Here is a 17,320-nt window from a genome sequence, read left to right as displayed (position 1 = left end):
CTAGCTACATTTATCTCACAGAGATAAAACTTGGAACTAGGCTACTCGCTACAGTACCTGCAGATTAGACTACCTATAGATGCGCTGTCAACTCGCTCTGACTGGGACCCGTTGAAAGAGACGACACGCATTCCGTGAAGACCCGCCCTACTCCCCTAGTCTGTCTCTGATTCGCAGACTGTGGGTGGGGGGGGGGGAAGCTGACGGGACGCTGAATGTGATTGGACCAGAGTAGACAGACACAGACAGTAGTGCAGCCGGACAGTCTGCTTGCAGATGAGATAGCGGAGAATTTCGAGGATGCCTGCCATACGCACTGCACTGGATATATTTTCCTTCCACTTGGTATCACTCCGGAATCACGTTTCAACCAAGTCACTAACATAACGTTGCTGTCATGAGCCTGCGCTATGGTAGCCTACAAGTGATAAAATAAATAAAACATCCAACTCGCACAACGACGCGGCAAAAAGTTGCGCACGGGCCGCACTAACACTAAACTTTGATGTCAAGTAGGGGGCCGCAAAATATCATCCAGCGGGCCTCAATTGGTCCGCGGGCCGCGAGTTTGAGACCCCTGCTATAGAGCTAATGTCCATTTGTTATGTGTTGTGTAATCTCTCCACTCCACACTGTTAGTGCTTGTTGTGCCAGCACAGGAGATACAATTATATATTTAAAAAAGGCAATATATATATATATATATATATATATATATATATATATATATATATATATATATACACACACATTTAAATCAATATCTTCCATTTGAATTAAATAGGTTCAGGAATCAGGATTGTTAGCCAAATGTGAGAAAAATTTCTCCCCTGTGCCTTTGAGCGTTTACAACCTTAGCTTAGTTAGCATTAGCACCTAACGTTAGTTAAGGTTTTTACCGTGGTGTGGGCATAAAGGAATGGTGAGGATGCAAAGCATGTTGGACTCATTGGACCTGTTGCTCGCTGAGTTTTCACTCTACATAGAAACCGCGCGACTCGTGATGTGAGAGGAGTTGTCACAGGGCTGTTGAACGCAGAGCTGAAGAGCTAACGTTAGATGTCATAGCTTCTTTTTTGTATCCACTTTTTTCTCCTTTTTCTATTTTTCTCCCATCCCAATTCCAGTGTGCCAATTCTCCCCTCCCCTGTCTTGAACGTTGCTCGCATATTCCCCCCACTGGCTGGTTGTAGGGAGGATAGAAGCCTTGCATCACGTGTGCCCTCCGATACACGAGGAGGCAGCCTGTCACATCTTTTCACCTGCCAGCGCGGACTCTCATTGGCGAGGTGTAACGTGTGGGAGGCTCGCACTACCCCCGCCATTTCCTGTCTCTGCTGTGCAGGCGTCCCCAACCGACCTGTAGGAGTCGCTGTCCACAACGTCCAGATTACCACCCATCGACTTCCACCCGCTAACTCTGCCAATTGAGTTAGTATGACGGCTGGCCCAAGCCGGAGGCAACGCCGACAGCCGGAGTCGAACCCGGTGTCTCTTGCGTTGGTGACGAGCGCAATGTCCGCTGCGCCACCTAGCCGCCCTCCTCCTATTTTTCTTGTATTTTCCTCCCATCCCAATTTAGTCGTTATGCCAATTCCCCCTTCCCCTTCCTGGTCGTTGCGCGCATTTTACCCCTACTTGCCGGTCTAGGGAGCCCTGAAGTCTATCACATGCTTCCTCCGATACATAGGAGACAGCCAGCAGTCTCTTTTCACCTGGCAGCGAGGACTCTCATTGGGTGAGTGTAACGAGTGGGAGGGCACACTACCTCACCCAGATCCCTTCCTCGCTGTGCAGGCGCCCTGACCGACCTGTAGGAGTCGCTGTTTACCGGAGGCACCGCTGACGGCTGGATTCGATAGCAGTGTCTCTGCGGTGGTAGACATATGCTTAGTCCACTGCGCTACTACCCGGCCGCCTAGATGTCATAGCTTCTAAAATGTAAGGTCCGCGCTGGTCTGTGTCCATTATGAAATGACAATTGCGTGTCGACACTATTGACACGCCCACTACGCAAAGCGTGCTCTCTCACTCACTCTCGGACACTCACACACTCACACACTCGCACACTCGCACACTCACACACACAGCTCCCCTCAACTCATAGAAAATACGCATCAGGCTATTATTCTAAAAGTATCGATACTAAAAAAAAATAGTATTGAACAGCTGGGTATCGGTGTATCATGCAACCCTAGACTAGAGCAGTTGATGATCAAAGGCTTTTGACAGATCTATAAAGAGAGCAGCACAGTGTTTCCTATCATCTAAAGCCAAAATTATGTCATCAGTAATCAATGTGGTGGCTGAAACTGTGCTGTGATTGGCTCTGAATCCAGATTGATGTGGACTCGGTAAGTAATTTGAGAGAAAAAATTTATTTCAAGTTGCAACCAACCACGATTTAACAAATATTTCTGAGTTAGGATTCATCAAACATCAAGTTCATTTGGAAACAATAACGACGTGAGCGGAGTGACTTCCGCCCGGTATCAGTCATGTATTCTGAGGCGTATTTGACTTGGATGTTGGGACTCCTCTGCCCTCAGGTTCTTCGTCCTCTAAGAAGCCCAGGAGCGGCGGCCTCTTCTCCAGTCTCTTCTGCTGCCTGTGTCACGACCAGGCGGAGCCGCAGCCTGTCAACAACAACGCCCCGCTGCTGGTGGAGGAAAACGGAACCGTCTCCAAGGTGGGGATTGACCTCTCGGCTCGTCTCTCTGGTCCAGGATTATATCGGGAGAAGAATACATTTTTTCTGTTCTTTTCCGTCTTTGTTTTGACAGCAGCGAAAAGATAACATCTGTTACATAAGTGAAAAAGATTTGGGCTGGCGGTGTAAATTCAGTCTCTTCCCTCTCTTTATTATTGTTTTGAGGGTTTTGTAGGTCGAGCTAAATGTTGTTTTGAGTAAAATATCCTTCTCTGTGGTGTTGACAGGTTCAGGTGAAGCCACTGCTGCCTGCAGCCAAGTCGAAAGATTCTGGAAAGATCTGTGTGGTCATAGACCTGGACGAGACGTTAGTTCACAGCTCCTTCAAGGTAAGAGAAGAGGAGAAACGCGTAGAGCCGACCTCAGTAGAGTCAACCTCAGAGCCAACCTCAGTAGAGTCAACCTCAGAGCCAACCTCAGTAGAGTCAACCTCAGAGCCGACCTCAGTAGAGCCAACCTCAGTAGAGTCAACCTCAGAGCCAACCTCAGTAGAGTCAACCTCAGAGCCGACCTCAGTAGAGTCAACCTCAGAGCCAACCTCAGTAGAGTCAACCTCAGAGCCAACCTCAGTAGAGTCAACCTCAGAGCCAACCTCAGTAGAGTCAACCTCAGTAGAGTCAACCTCAGAGCCAACCTCAGTAGAGTCAACCTCAGAGCCGACCTCAGTAGAGTCAACCTCAGAGCCAACCTCAGTAGAGTCAACCTCAGAGCCGACCTCAGTAGAGTCAACCTCAGTAGAGCCAACCTCAGTAGAGCCAACCTCAGTAGAGCCAACCTCAGTAGAGTCAACCTCAGTAGAGTCAACCTCAGTAGAGTCAACCTCAGTAGAGTCAACCTCAGTAGAGTCAACCTCAGAGCCGACCTCAGTAGAGTCAACCTCAGTAGAGTCAACCTCAGAGTCAACCTCAGTAGAGTCAACCTCAGAGCCGACCTCAGTAGAGTCAACCTCAGAGCCGACCTCAGTAGAGTCAACCTCAGTAGAGCCAACCTCAGTAGAGTCAACCTCAGTAGAGTCAACCTCAGTAGAGTCAACCTCAGTAGAGTCAACCTCAGTAGAGTCAACCTCAGAGCCGACCTCAGTAGAGTCAACCTCAGTAGAGTCAACCTCAGAGCCAACCTCAGTAGAGTCAACCTCAGTAGAGTCAACCTCAGAGCCAACCTCAGTAGAGTCAACCTCAGAGCCGACCTCAGTAGAGTCAACCTCAGAGCCGACCTCAGTAGAGCCAACCTCAGTAGAGTCAACCTCAGAGCCAGCTTCAGTAGTGCAGACCTCAGTATAACCATTCTCAGTAGAGCAGACCTCAGTATAACCATTCTCAGTAGAGCAGACCTCAGTATAACCATCCTCAGTATAGCCATCCTCAGTAGAGCTGACCTCAGTAGAGCTGACCTCAGAGCCGACCTCAGTAGAGTCAACCTCAGTAGAGTCAACCTCAGTAGAGCCGTTATTGAGCTACTGACCAGCCCTGGATTTGGATCTTCCACACAGTGTAATTACTAATTAGGAGTTTTAATTCTTCACACATTGCTCTGAGAAACACAGCCATACATGCAGGCATTTGCTTTCACCAGAGGAAGTCTCTGCGTTTGGGTCAGCCATTTGCAGTATCCCCAGAGCAGGTGTCTTCCATCAGGGATGAGCACATAAAGCTATTGCAAGGAATCAAACCTGTGACCCTTCAGTCAGGAGTGGTCTTTCTAAACCGTACAGACCGCTCTTCCAGCCCAATCACTATGTTCTTTGCCAATATTATGTTCTATGTCCGTGTACCAGTTCAGATGTTAACCGTCTCTCCACGTATCTCTGCATGTGTTATGGTCTTGATGCAGCTATTGTTCTGTTTATGGAAATGTTTTTTATTATTATTATTATTATTATTATTATTTTTTTTTGCCATTACTTCATCCGATAGTTATGGTAGAAGCACTCTACAAGGTCTAGAGACTTTCTCCCAACTGGTTGTTGTTGGCGTTGCCAGTGACATTTCTCTCATGGTTGACAGATGTCAAACCCAGACGAGCTGGTTTTCTTTCCCCAAATACACACACACACACACACATTTTAATACTTTATTTGGTTCCACAAATTATATTACATAAACAGGGAATCAAATGTATCGGGGCCAAGCAGCACTGAACACTTAAGGGTACACATAGCACCTCTTTCTCCATGTGGCTAAGCTGCCAATAATAGCTGAGACAGAGCAATATTTGCAAATTTGTTTGTCTTTTCTTTTAGACATTGCAGCAATTCTCAGACCGGTCATGGTGCATTTGTGTACATGGCCAAGACTTCCAAACACAAGTACACCATATCTACACCTATACCCAAGGTCAGCCATCACACTGAGCAGTGGTTGGTATTTGATATACTTGTCCCGGAAGGCCTGGTCCATGTACAGATCAAAGGTATAGCCTACTTCTATGACCAGCACCTCCCTGTGGCTGGTGTCAACAAAAACAACATCCGGTGTATTTGGTATGTTAGTAAAAACATCGTTGGTAAGGCCAAACCACTCTGGTTTCACTCTGGCATGTTTGTACATTGCTGCACTAGATGGTGATATGTTCCGTACCGCATCAGACACAATGTCCACAATACGGTCATGACGAGCGATGTACAGGTGTTTGTATGCATTACATCCGTTTGTTATGTGTGCAATGGATTCTAGGTGTTGGGAATCCTGATGGTTTAAACAGAATGTGAGTTTGAGGATACCAAGTGGACAGATTGTATTGAGTAGGTAATACCTGCAGTCTTGCTTTGATGGTAAATTTTAAAACATCCTCACCAACAGCGGCGTTCTTATACACTGAGTGTGAGACCGAGTGGTCAGCAAACTCCAAACAAGCTAGCTTTCCCTGTAGTCTGAGTCCACACCAGTGCTGCCTGATCTCAGACTGCTACACACACACACACACACACGCACGCACGCACGCACGCAGTCACACATGCAGTCACACACACAGTCACACACTCTACGGAGGAAGTAGTTTGAGGCCTCAGACTTGTTTGTTAAAGGGCCCATATTGTAGTATTTTTCAATCAGTTAAATACCGTACTTTTCGGACTATAATTAAGCCGCAGCTTTTTCCCCCATTTTTCGACCCTGCGGCTTATATAACGGTGCGGCTTATATGTGACTCAACGTGACCAAACCCGAAAATGTAAAAATCTAAATATTGCTTTTTTGACTGCATTGAAATGTTATTTATCTGTTCCCTTATTTGCTAAACTTAATACAACTTGTAAATGAGTTAATTCTTGTTATTTGTCCGACAGTATTGTGTCCCAATGCTAATTACATATGGTAATTAAACATTAAAACACCTGCGGCTTATAGTCCAGTGCGGCTTATATATGTACACATCGTTCAATTTAGCTGCTGCGGCTTATAGTCAGGTGCGGCTTATAGTGCGAAAAGTACGGTAGGTCTTTGAGGTTCCATAAATATGTAAAAATACTCACATTATGCATTTTAGCATCTCTGTTTCAGTCCTGTTCTCAACAGGCTTTTTCTGTTGTCTGTAATGAGCGAGCTGCCTTGATTGTACAAATCTAGCAATGCTGTACGAGCCTGTACCGTAGAACGAAATTCAGATCAAACTGTCAAACTAGGCGTTGCAGATCAAATATGACTCCAGATCCAGCAATATCATATCACACTTACCGTTAAAATGTTGTCAGAATTTTTTTTTATGTTCAACTTTAGGTAGAAAAGAGTCCAAATGACACATTTAAAGGCACAGTCTCTGAATATGGGCTGGGTGCTAAATTACTTCACAGTTTGAGTGTTAGGCCCATCAGAGACCCAGGCATATGTACTGTATGTACCGCACAAGCACTGAAATAGTGAGTTTTTCACAATATGGCACCTTTTAATCTGTTGTTTTTGTTACCTCACACAGCCTGTGAACAACGCAGACTTCATCATTCCAGTGGAGATCGATGGAACGGTCCACCAGGTAAGGATGTCCATATGGTCCACGTTAGCATTTTATCCTAGGGGTCTTTGAAGATGGATGACGTTTCCCGGGTCTTGGCTCGGGCCTGATTCAAGTAATCCAGGATAGGTTTGTTCAGACAAGCAGAGCCTATTCCGGATGACTTGGTTCAGGAACGCTGCCCTCGGTCACAGACGCCGCGGGAGGAAGATTCAAGAGGGATTCCAAAGAAACGAATGCAGATTGTTGTTGTGTCGTTGGTCTAAATGAGTTGTATAAGCCAACAACCGTGTATCTCCAAAGGTATACTTTTGTAGGAATTAAATAATCAATATTAGGGCTGACCCCTATTAGTCTAATATTCGACTAATCGATCGAAATGAGCCGTAGTCGACTGCGAACCTCTTAGTTGAATGCAAAAAAAATATATATATATTATAATTTTGTTTTTATTATTTAAAAAAAATGAAAATGTTTATCATTCTTTCCAAAAGAAAAGAGGCCTAGAAGCGTTACTAACGCTAATGGCACGCATACCAGAGGCTAACTGCCTAAGAAAACAGGCACAGAGGCACTGAAAGAGGATTTCACCCATCTAATGAACACACTAGACTAGACAAATATCAAGATGTATCCATCAGTGGACCAATTGCATGCTTTTGCAGAGGACAAGAAGCCTTCCGTCGACTCCTTCAGACATTAAGCACCCCCCACAGCCCAAATGGAATGATATTTTTATTTTTAATTTCGGCCAATCAAAGTCGACTATCCAAATCCTTAGTCGGGGACTGCCCTAATCAATATTGTATTTTGAAGTTTTAAAGAAACACGCCAACATTTTGGGAAATTAGCTTACCGTCTTCTCCAGAGAGAGACAAGAAAATAGATACCAGTTTCCTCTCTGTGCGTTCAGTAGAAAGCTATCTGGCTGCACGTTAGCCTAGCTTAGCACAATTAATGGAAGCGGACATGACCGGTTAGCCTAGGCATTGTCCAACTAACACCTCTCCCGAAGGCTAACCGGTCATGTCCGCTTCCATTCATTGTGCTAAGCTAGCTAACATGCAGCCAGATAGCTTTCTACTGAACGCACGGAGAGGAAACTGGTATCTATCTTCTTGTCTCTCTCTGGAGAAGACATGAAAATCACAGAAATCAGGGATGCAAGGTTTTTTTTAGCCAAAAGCAGCAAAGGCTTTGTTTGCAGATTCATAATTGATCTCCATCTCGATGATTTAACGCTGGGTTCCTCTTGGTGAACCCGCGGACTCCAGGTGTACGTGCTGAAGAGGCCGCACGTGGACGAGTTCCTGAAGAGGATGGGAGAACTCTTTGAGTGTGTCCTGTTCACTGCCAGCCTAGCCAAGGTGAGAGAACCCTTAGTACGTTGTGTAGACGACCCCTCCTATAGCGGCTAATTGGTCCTTTCTGAAATCCACGGTGAAGAATCTACTGAAACACAATTTTGCACGAGCAATTTGAAAAAAAGGGGGGGGGGGAGCAACATTTGACGGTGATTGTCGTACTGAAGCATATCTCATGTTTCTACCTGAAGAGCATTATTTTCAGTTGAATGACGCTATAGAATGTACAAATGGATGGCAGTAGACCTTTTAATTAATATATTCGATTTTTTTTTTATAAGATGATCCTTTATTAATCCCCTTGGGGAAATTCGGGTGTCAAAGCAGCATGGGGGGGGATACATAGCTTCACAGTCCTATACAGTCCAGTATCTATAGTTCAAGTTCAAGTTCTTTAATAGTTGTCATACAGAAGTACAGAATACTTTCATACAAAATGCTTCTTACTGTTACGCTCCAGAGACTGTGCTAGACAAGATAGTATCAAACATAATATAGCATGTAATTTAGAAGAAGAAAAATGAGGTCACAGTGTTCGGTATAGACATATGTACAATGTTCTGAGTTACCATATAATATACAATACTATGCAGTGTACTAATGTACAGTACTATCTAGTGCAAAGCAGAAATGGGATGAGGTACAATTTTAGGTACAATTTACAGTAAGGTGTACGAGTTGTAGTGCAATCCTTCATCAATAAATATAAAGTGTGGGGAGTGGGTGCTACAGTGTGTTTGTTTAAAGTGGGTGTGTGCTATAAAGTGTGTGGAGTGGGTGCTACAGTGTGTTTGTTTAAAGTGAGTGTGTGCGTGTGGATGTGTGTGCTATGTGCGTTTGGTGGTTGTTGTTGTGTAGTGTTCATTCATTGTTCGTTTAGCAGCCTGATGGCCTGGGGATAGAAGCTTCTTCTGAGTCTTTCTGTGCTCGCCTTGAGACTCCGGTATCGCTTGCCTGACCGCAGCAGTTCAAAGAGGCAGTTGTTCGGGTGACTGGAGTCTTTAATGATTCTCTTAGCCTTGCCCTTGCAACGCTTGTTGTAAATGTTCTGGAGGGTGGGGAGCCCCCCTCCAATTGTGCGTTCGGCTGAACGTGTCACTCTTTGTAGTCTGCTTCGGTCTTGTGCAGTGCTATTCCCAAACCAGGAGGTGATGTTGCCGGTCAAGATGCTCTCTATTGTACATGAGTAGAAGTTCTTAAGGATCTTCTGACTGACTTGGAACTTCCTTAGGCGCCTGAGGAAGTAGAGGCGTTGTCGTGCCTTCTTCACAACACTGTCAATGTGTGTGGTCCATGTCAAGTCCTCGGATATGTAGGCTCCGAGGTACTTAAAGCTGTTGACTCTCTCAACCGGTGCCCCGTCGATGCTGAGGGGGCTGTAGTCCTTGACCCCCGACCTCCTGAAGTCCACAATCATCTCCTTTGTTTTGCTGACGTTCAGGGAGAGGCTGTGTTCCTGGCACCATCCCGCCAGGACCTTGACCTCTTCCAGGTAGGCCCTCTCGTCGTTGGCAGAGATCAGGCCCACCACCACTGTGTCGTCAGCAAATTTGATGATTGTATTGCTACTCCGCTGAGCCACACAGTCGTGTGTGTACAGGGAGTAGAGGAGGGGACTCAGAACACAGCCCTGGGGGGCCCCTATGTTGAGGGTGATGGATGAGGAGGTGCAGTTGCCTGCTCTCACCACCTGGGGTCTGCCAGTCAGGAAGTCCAAGACCCACTGGCAGAGGTCATAGCCCAAGCCCAGGTCCCTGAGCTTGGCTATGAGTATGGAGGGGACTATGGTATTGAATGCCGAGCTGTAGTCGATGAATAGCATTCTCACATAGTTCCCCTGCCTCTTGTCCAGGTGTGATGCTATATACACTATAGATACACTTAAAATTATAGATACAAATACAATATAATATAAAAAGAAAGTACAAACACAAGATAGTCCAGTGATGAGAGTCCAGTGATATGAGTCTCTAGTGCAAAATACAAGATAGTCAGTACGGTGATGTGAGTCTCTAGTTCTCAAGTCCCGAGTTCTGACGGTGATCGTTCTGGCAGCAGATACGGCCGTCCAAGCCCTTTGTTGTAGAGCCTGATGGCTGCCAGGACCGGCCCAGACGGTTTGTGGTGTGTCGGGGGGGGGGGGGGGGGGGGGGGGGGGATTGTCTTAGGCTGTTCATTCTGGCTAGCTCCTCGTAGAGGGGGTGAGAGGGGTTCTCCAGGATGGCTTCTAGCTTTTTCCTCATCCTCCTCTCAGCCACCACCTCTAAGGTTATCTCTAGGTTATCCAGCCCACCACCCACTACTGAGCTAGCATTAAATACATTTTTTATTAGCCTTTTGATAATGATGGATTAGCCTAGACTTCACTTGAGTAACAGAAAAATACTCCACTAATCCCTTTGAGATGATCAATTATGCATCTACTGTGCAGTGGGAATGAAATGTCCTCTGTGCGATCAACCCTTTATCTCCATTGTAACGCCGCTCCTCCGTGTTGCCGTGGCAGTACGCGGACCCCGTGTCGGACCTCCTGGACAAGTGGGGCGCGTTCCGCTGCCGGCTGTTCCGCGAGTCCTGCTACCTCCACCACGGCAACTACGTCAAGGACCTGAGTCGCCTGGGACGCTCCCTCAACAAGGTCATCATCTTGGACAACTCCCCCGCCTCCTACATCTTCCACCCAGACAACGCGGTAAGAGTCCGGGGGCTGATCTGTCCCCTTCATAAAGGGAGCATCAGGCTGACCTGTCCTCTTCATAAAGGGAGCGTCAGGCTGACCTGTCCCCTTCATAAAGGGAGCGGCAGGCTGACCTGTCCCCTTCATAAAGGGAGCGTCAGGCTGACCTGTCCTCTTCATAAAGGGAGCGTCAGGCTGACCTGTCCCCTTCATAAAGGGAGCGTCAGGCTGACCTGTCCCCTTCATAAAGGGAGCGTCAGGCTGACCTGTCCCCTTCATAAAGGGAGCGTCAGGCTGATCTGTCCCCTTCATAAAGGGAGCGTCAGGCTGACCTGTCCCCTTCATAAAGGGAGCGTCAGGCTGACCTGTCCCCTTCATAAAGGGAGCGTCAGGCTGACCTGTCCCCTTCATAAAGGGAGCGTCAGGCTGACCTGTCCCCTTCATAAAGGGAGCATCAGGCTGACCTGTCCTCTTCATAAAGGGAGCGGCAGGCTGACCTGTCCCCTTCATAAAGGGAGCATCAGGCTGACCTGTCCCCTTCATAAAGGGAGCGTCAGGCTGACCTGTCCCCTTCATAAAGGGAGCATCAGGCTGACCTGTCCTCTTCATAAAGGGAGCGTCAGGCTGACCTGTCCCCTTCATAAAGGGAGCGTCAGGCTGACCTGTCCCCTTCATAAAGGGAGCGTCAGGCTGACCTGTCCCCTTCATAAAGGGAGCGTCAGGCTGACCTGTCCCCTTCATAAAGGGAGCGTCAGGCTGACCTGTCCCCTTCATAAAGGGAGCGTCAGGCTGACCTGTCCCCTTCATAAAGGGAGCGGCAGGCTGACCTGTCCCCTTCATAAAGGGAGCGGCAGGCTGACCTGTACGTCCCACTCTGTTTCTCCACGTACCTTTCCCCCCTTGTCACACTGTGCAGTCCAGCAAAATCAACAATTTATAACAAGTTGATTGACTCAATGGTAAAACATGAAGTGCAAAACTGTATAAACTTGATTGACTGATTGGGGATCAATCAACAATTTCTACCTTAATTAATTATGGAAATCAACAGTTTATCACTTGATTGATAGAATTTTGACCTGATTTCAGTGTGGTCCCTGATCGTTTCTCTTCTCTTCTCTTTTCTCTTCTCTTCTCTTCTCTTCTCTTCTCTTCTCTTCTCTTCTCTTCTCTTCTCTTCTCTTCTCTTCTCTTCTCTTCTCTTCTCTTCTCTTCTCTTCTCTTCTCTTCTCTTCTCTTCTCTTCTCTTCTCTTCTCTTCTCTTCTCTTCTCTTCTCTCTCTCCTGTGTCACTCAGGTGCCCGTGGCCTCGTGGTTCGACGACATGTCCGACACGGAGCTCCTGGACCTCATCCCGTTCTTCGAGAGGCTGAGCAGAGTGGACAACGTGTACAGCATCCTCAAGCAGCAAGGGTCCTCCAGCTAGCAGGCAGCACGCCGCTCCCGTCGTCGTCGTCCCCATCCGGAACAAAGTGAATACCAGCACCCGTAACACGGCAACTCCACAGCACCCAGGCTATTACTCCGTTAACAAAACTGAAAAAAGTAAAGGGAGGGAAAAAAAACGAAGCAGACTTCCTAAAAGCTCACCGACCCTGTGCCTTCACAACCGTTGGCCCTTTAACACGATAGAACAGTGGAATTCATGTTTGGGAGATGTTAGGCCCCCCACTGTGCCAATACTGACCCCCCCCCCCCCCCCCCCCTCCCAGTGGAATGGGGAGAACCATGTGACTTTGTGTTATAACTGACCCCCCCCCCCCCCCCCCCATCGATCCTCGACGATCCATTGTGGAATGATTGACATGAAGGGGTGGACATCTCGGAGGAAAGGCCAACGTTTTTTCAGCACCTTTTTTCTTTTTCTTCTCTCTCCCTCACATCTCAGTGAAGCTACAGGATAAAGAGGGCGTCTGCGGTTATGCGTTCTCTGCACAGAGCGGCTACTGGAAATGGACTTGACTCGTATAGCGTGGAGACTGAAGTAGGGAGGACGAGGAGCGCAGGATTAGTAACGGGAGGACTTTTTGGACCGGGTCCCCCTCAGGGGGGGGCGAATAAAGTTGATGAATCTTGTGTCACTGCCAAGCAATTGATTTGTGCGTTCAAGCAATTTATAGGAGCGGGGAAAAGAAAAGGTTTTATTGTTGTTATACACCCTCTTTATTTTTTTCTTGTAGCATTTTTACAGTTTTCCCCTTTTATGAGTCTGGAGTACTCTTCTGTGACTTACTTTCTTTCTTTTTTTCAGATTGAAACTCAAGACGCATGGGCCTCGTTTTTTCCCCTTCATTGTTCAGAGTTTGTGGATTATAATACTGTTATTGTCAAGTTACAGTACTATTATCGCATAGAAAAAAGAAAAAAGATTTCAATTTTTATTTGTATTTTCTTTTTATCAAGCCGGACAGTAATAGCAGGTAGAAATATGGGTACCTTTTAACGCACTCATATAACCAAGCAATATCAGACTGGACTGCACTTTATAAAGATAATCTATTTCGTAGTACTGGCCTTGTTTTCATCGTGGCTTGGATAGTGATTTTTAGCTCAAGTGCAACGACGGTGGTTCCCAAAGTGGGTGTCGTAGCACCCTGGCGTGTCGTGGGAACTGTCCAGGGGTGCCGCCACAATCTGCTCATTTCGCCTTCTAATTCTACATGATCCATTGTACCACACGGCTTCTAAAAACGTTATTTAAATGCATGTCGAAACTCAGTTTGTAAGCTGAATAAACACATACTGTTCCTAATTTAAAAATGGTATTTCACATTTAATAGGCTATACTTGCCACTGAATGCAAAGAGTTTCTCAACTTTCAACCAAGTGTTTCCCACTCGAGTCTCGAGTCTAATATTACCCCCTACAGTATGAATGAGGACTACGATTAGCTCCGTGATCCTAGCTCTCTACACAGTATCAGCTGCTAGTTTGGCCGCCCAGGAAGAGCTAGTTTGGCCGCCCAGGAAGGACTCGCAGAGTTATCTCACACTAGTCTCTCGTTGCCAGACCTGTCTCCACACTGCGTCTTAGCGCTGTGCCAGCAGCACACAGGAAACTGAGTTTGGACAGCTTTTGTCTTCTGGAGACAAATGTCCCGGAATGTCAACGGACAGAGAGAGAGAGAGAGAGAGTGCATGCATGCAAGTTCCACAATCTCTCTCTGCTCTCTCAGAAGCACAAGTTAATATTTTTTAAATATCATCATAGCCTATGCCTGTGTGTTTTTAACTCTGCTAAATGATTTTAATTCTATCTACTGTATTACTTATTGTCATTGAAAATTCTTATTTGCTCATAAGGACAAGTTGTCAATTAGTTCAATGGAATTGTATTCTGAAAGTGGTGTGACTCATTTATAATTTTTAAGTACATTCTATAAGTCAAATAGTTTAATATTTGACATGTTGCAAAACATGCATTTTATTTACATTTTTAAGTTTGAGTGCCGTGGAGGAAAACTATTTTCAGGGGTGCCTTGGTCAAAAAAGGTTTTGGAACCACTGGCCTACCTGATGTAACAAAAAATGTAACAATTGTACAGCACTCAAATGTTGGATGGTTTCAGTGTGTGAACTAGGTGATTTTCCTAACCCTGACGCTTCAAAATCAGATGCACATCAGTTGCAAACTGGGGGACAATGAAAACACTGCCGTTAAAGAACAGGGAGCTCCAAAGCAGGGTCGGGATCAATTCACATTCAAAACTGAATTTGCTGTTATATTGCTGATGATAGAATCTCCATTTTCATTTACTTTTCATTAGGTCGGAGGGTACAACCTTGTCACGCTGAATGTTTTCAATGTTTGAATTTGAGAGAGAGAATCCACTTCCTGAATGATGTGAATTGATCCCAACCCTGCTACAAACTGTAGCTAAACAGACCACTAAGTAAAGGCCAGCTAGGTGCATTCTAATCTCTGTGTGCCATTAGATGTCATGGATAGATGGTACCATAGGTGAGAGGAGGGATGATTTGTATGTGCATTAATGAAAACAAGGTATTTCTTGTTGCAGCGTTGTCATCTTTGTACACGCGTGTCGACGTGTCATTCTTATGTGTGTTCAGATTGGCCGCCTAGAGCAAAGTAGAAGTGACATGATGATTGCATGCAGTCAAGAGAAGGAGGCGAACTGAGCGAGAGGGACGCAGTTTTGCAGTAGGCGGAAGAGGCGCTCACTGACATTGAAAATGTGTGGGCTAGAGCAAGGAATTCGGCTGCAGAAATGAAGCGAACGTGGGCGCACTCTTTCCAAAACATACAAAATAGACCGCTATTAATTAATGCCCGGTAGCCTATACGATTATCTTGAGGAGGTTACGATTAGAAGTCGTCCAGTTTGTGCAAATGTCGACTATGCTACTGTTGAGACCAAACATAATTCCATATCTTCACAGCGGTTTCAAGTCAAGTAGTGAAACTTGGAGTACAGCGAGACAGAGTTTTTCTCTGTCTGACTCTGAACGCGGCATTACAGTGGCCTCAGTTGAGTTTATGTATTTTCTTTTTTTGTGCAACGCATGTCCTCTTTGTTTATATAACCACAAACAAACTTGAAATCTCAGCAGCATTAAATGACTGCAGTTGAGTGGTGGTTACATTTTATAATGCGAAAGGTGATGCTTCATGCTTGCGACAAGTTACTTTTGTTCTTTAAGGTTCACCTTGTTTCCTCTAACCGGTACATATCGGCTTGAAAGCATTTCATAACTTGACAATAAAACTGATTAGGAAAAGATGAGGTCATGAGAACTCGACAACACGCAGGTCTTTGTACCTGGAAAGCATGGACACGCCTTTAAAAATCTGTTGTGCTAACATTGTTTTATTCAGCCCACTCAGAGAGAGACCGTAGTGGTGATGCCTTGGGTCTGTAATGATGTCTTCTGTCTCAAGTTACTATATATTATGAGTTTAAAAAAAAAGGTTTTTATATTTACCCTTTTGGATTGATAATGGATGTTTTCATTGGTAATACCACCTGTTGACACCGATTAATGCAATGTTGGGATTTGACTAAGGGCCTAGATAACAGGCTTGTTAAACAAGAGGGAACATTAACTAGCATGGCCAGGATAACAGATAAATCTACAGAATCAGTATTAAGAAATATCACAATTTGTCTGTCTTAACAAATTGTCATCAATCAAATTTAAGATTTCTTGTAATTTAAATTTTTTTGATAATCACTCTGATTTTATTTCAGATTTCCTTCTACAAGAGAGTTCTCGTCTGATACTGTTTTCCGACAGGGAAGCGTGGTTCTTGCAGTTGTAACGCAAGATGTGGTTGGTTACCTCACATAGCGATTGATGGCTAAACTATAACATACAGTACACCAGAAAAAAAGGCTATCTACTGTTGTACATAACAGGGTAAACAATTAGAAAATATACACGAGTATATCTGATTTATGTAAGCCATTTATCATATGTCTTTGTTTCGGTGAATTTCTTTTTGTGCGTTTTGGAAATCAGGATAAAGCAGAAATGGTTATTTATAGGAATATCCACTTCAGTTGCTTGTCACTTCTTTGATTTGCATTTTAAAATGAGTGTTCTGTCACAATGGGGGCCCCATCCCCCCATTACTGTACTTCTTACACATTCAATAGATATGTATATTTTGTTTTGCACAGTAATAAAGCAAACAAATTACATTAATATATGGAATATTCATGTTACTGTACTCATGATTTGAATAGATGTAACCTAGTTTTTTTTATCATACCAAATTGTATTGAACTGTATGTAATAATGACTTTCTTTTTCCATAAATGCTAAATGAAAGATGCAACCACTTAGTTTGTGAAGTATTTCTATTCTTCCAGGGGAGGGGTTACTTAAAGGTGCTATAGATACCATATTTATGTAGAGTAATATATATATATTCTAAATAATGCAACCACAGAGCCTTTAGAAAGGTTCAGAATAAAAGTATTGCTGATTATTGTTGTTTGCATGTCCCATTCCCCATGTGGAATGCACCTGATTGGTGGCTGAATGTTATCTATAGCACCTTTTAAATATTTCACAATTAACCTCTCCCCATTTTATTGTTATTTCCTCACTCCTTACAATTCAAGTTAAAAACCTGCATTGCACCTTGTACTAATGTAATGTTTTTCAAAGATTGGCTTTCCATTTGGATAACTTTTTCTTTCAAATTTAGGATTCCTGAATAATGTGACCAGTACATGAATGGGTCAATGCTGTCGCTCGTCATAAATCGATCTATATTAATTCATGTTGTTTCTTTTTCAAATGTAGCCAAGAGTAAAGACCCTAACCCTATCAAAACAGCAGTCAAAGTGTATATTTTCAGCACTACGTTTGTTTACCAATGATTTTAAGTAGGGATGCTCGATATTGGCTTTTTTACCGATACCGATATTGTCCAACTCTTAATTTCCGATACCGATATATGCAGGGCCCCCCCCACCCCAAAATGGAATAATTTCAGGTAATTAACATTACATATATCTTGTTGTGGAATTAACACAACATTATCCATACTTTTGACAATAAATAAAATCAGAATTTGTTCTTACTTGCTTGCCTGGGTAAATAAAGGTTATAGAAATGAATATTCCATTTTGAAAACCGATACCGATATTTTCCGA

The 17,320-nt window shown here is 44.7% G+C and overlaps 1 protein-coding gene across 3 annotated transcripts in view; it reads left to right on the top strand.

The window, feature by feature from the left end:
- The window catches only part of LOC311232901 (carboxy-terminal domain RNA polymerase II polypeptide A small phosphatase 1-like), a 42,948-nt gene extending 25,971 nt beyond the window's left edge, over positions 1-16,977 (top strand). The window contains exons 2-8 of one of the 3 annotated variants that reach the window (XM_084319736.1): positions 2,550-2,689; positions 2,938-3,039; positions 6,620-6,676; positions 7,930-8,022; positions 10,526-10,711; positions 11,993-12,167; positions 12,584-16,977. In XM_084319736.1, coding sequence (XP_084175862.1) covers positions 2,550-2,689; positions 2,938-3,039; positions 6,620-6,676; positions 7,930-8,022; positions 10,526-10,711; positions 11,993-12,121 — 707 coding nt within the window. In that variant the 3' untranslated portion in view covers positions 12,122-12,167; positions 12,584-16,977. Of the gene's footprint in view, positions 1-2,549; positions 2,690-2,937; positions 3,040-6,619; positions 6,677-7,929; positions 8,023-10,525; positions 10,712-11,992 lie in introns of all 3 variants that reach the window. The other 2 variants (XM_084319737.1, XM_084319735.1) reach the window with 2 other exon arrangements.
- The last annotated feature ends 343 nt before the right edge of the window (positions 16,978-17,320 follow it).

The sequence above is a fragment of the Notolepis coatsorum genome (genome assembly GCF_963971535.1).
Source record: "Notolepis coatsorum genome assembly, chromosome: 1".
NCBI lineage: Eukaryota > Metazoa > Chordata > Actinopteri > Aulopiformes > Paralepididae > Notolepis > Notolepis coatsorum.
Note: the sequence above shows the minus strand (reverse complement) of the source record. Positions and strands in the feature narration are given on the sequence as shown.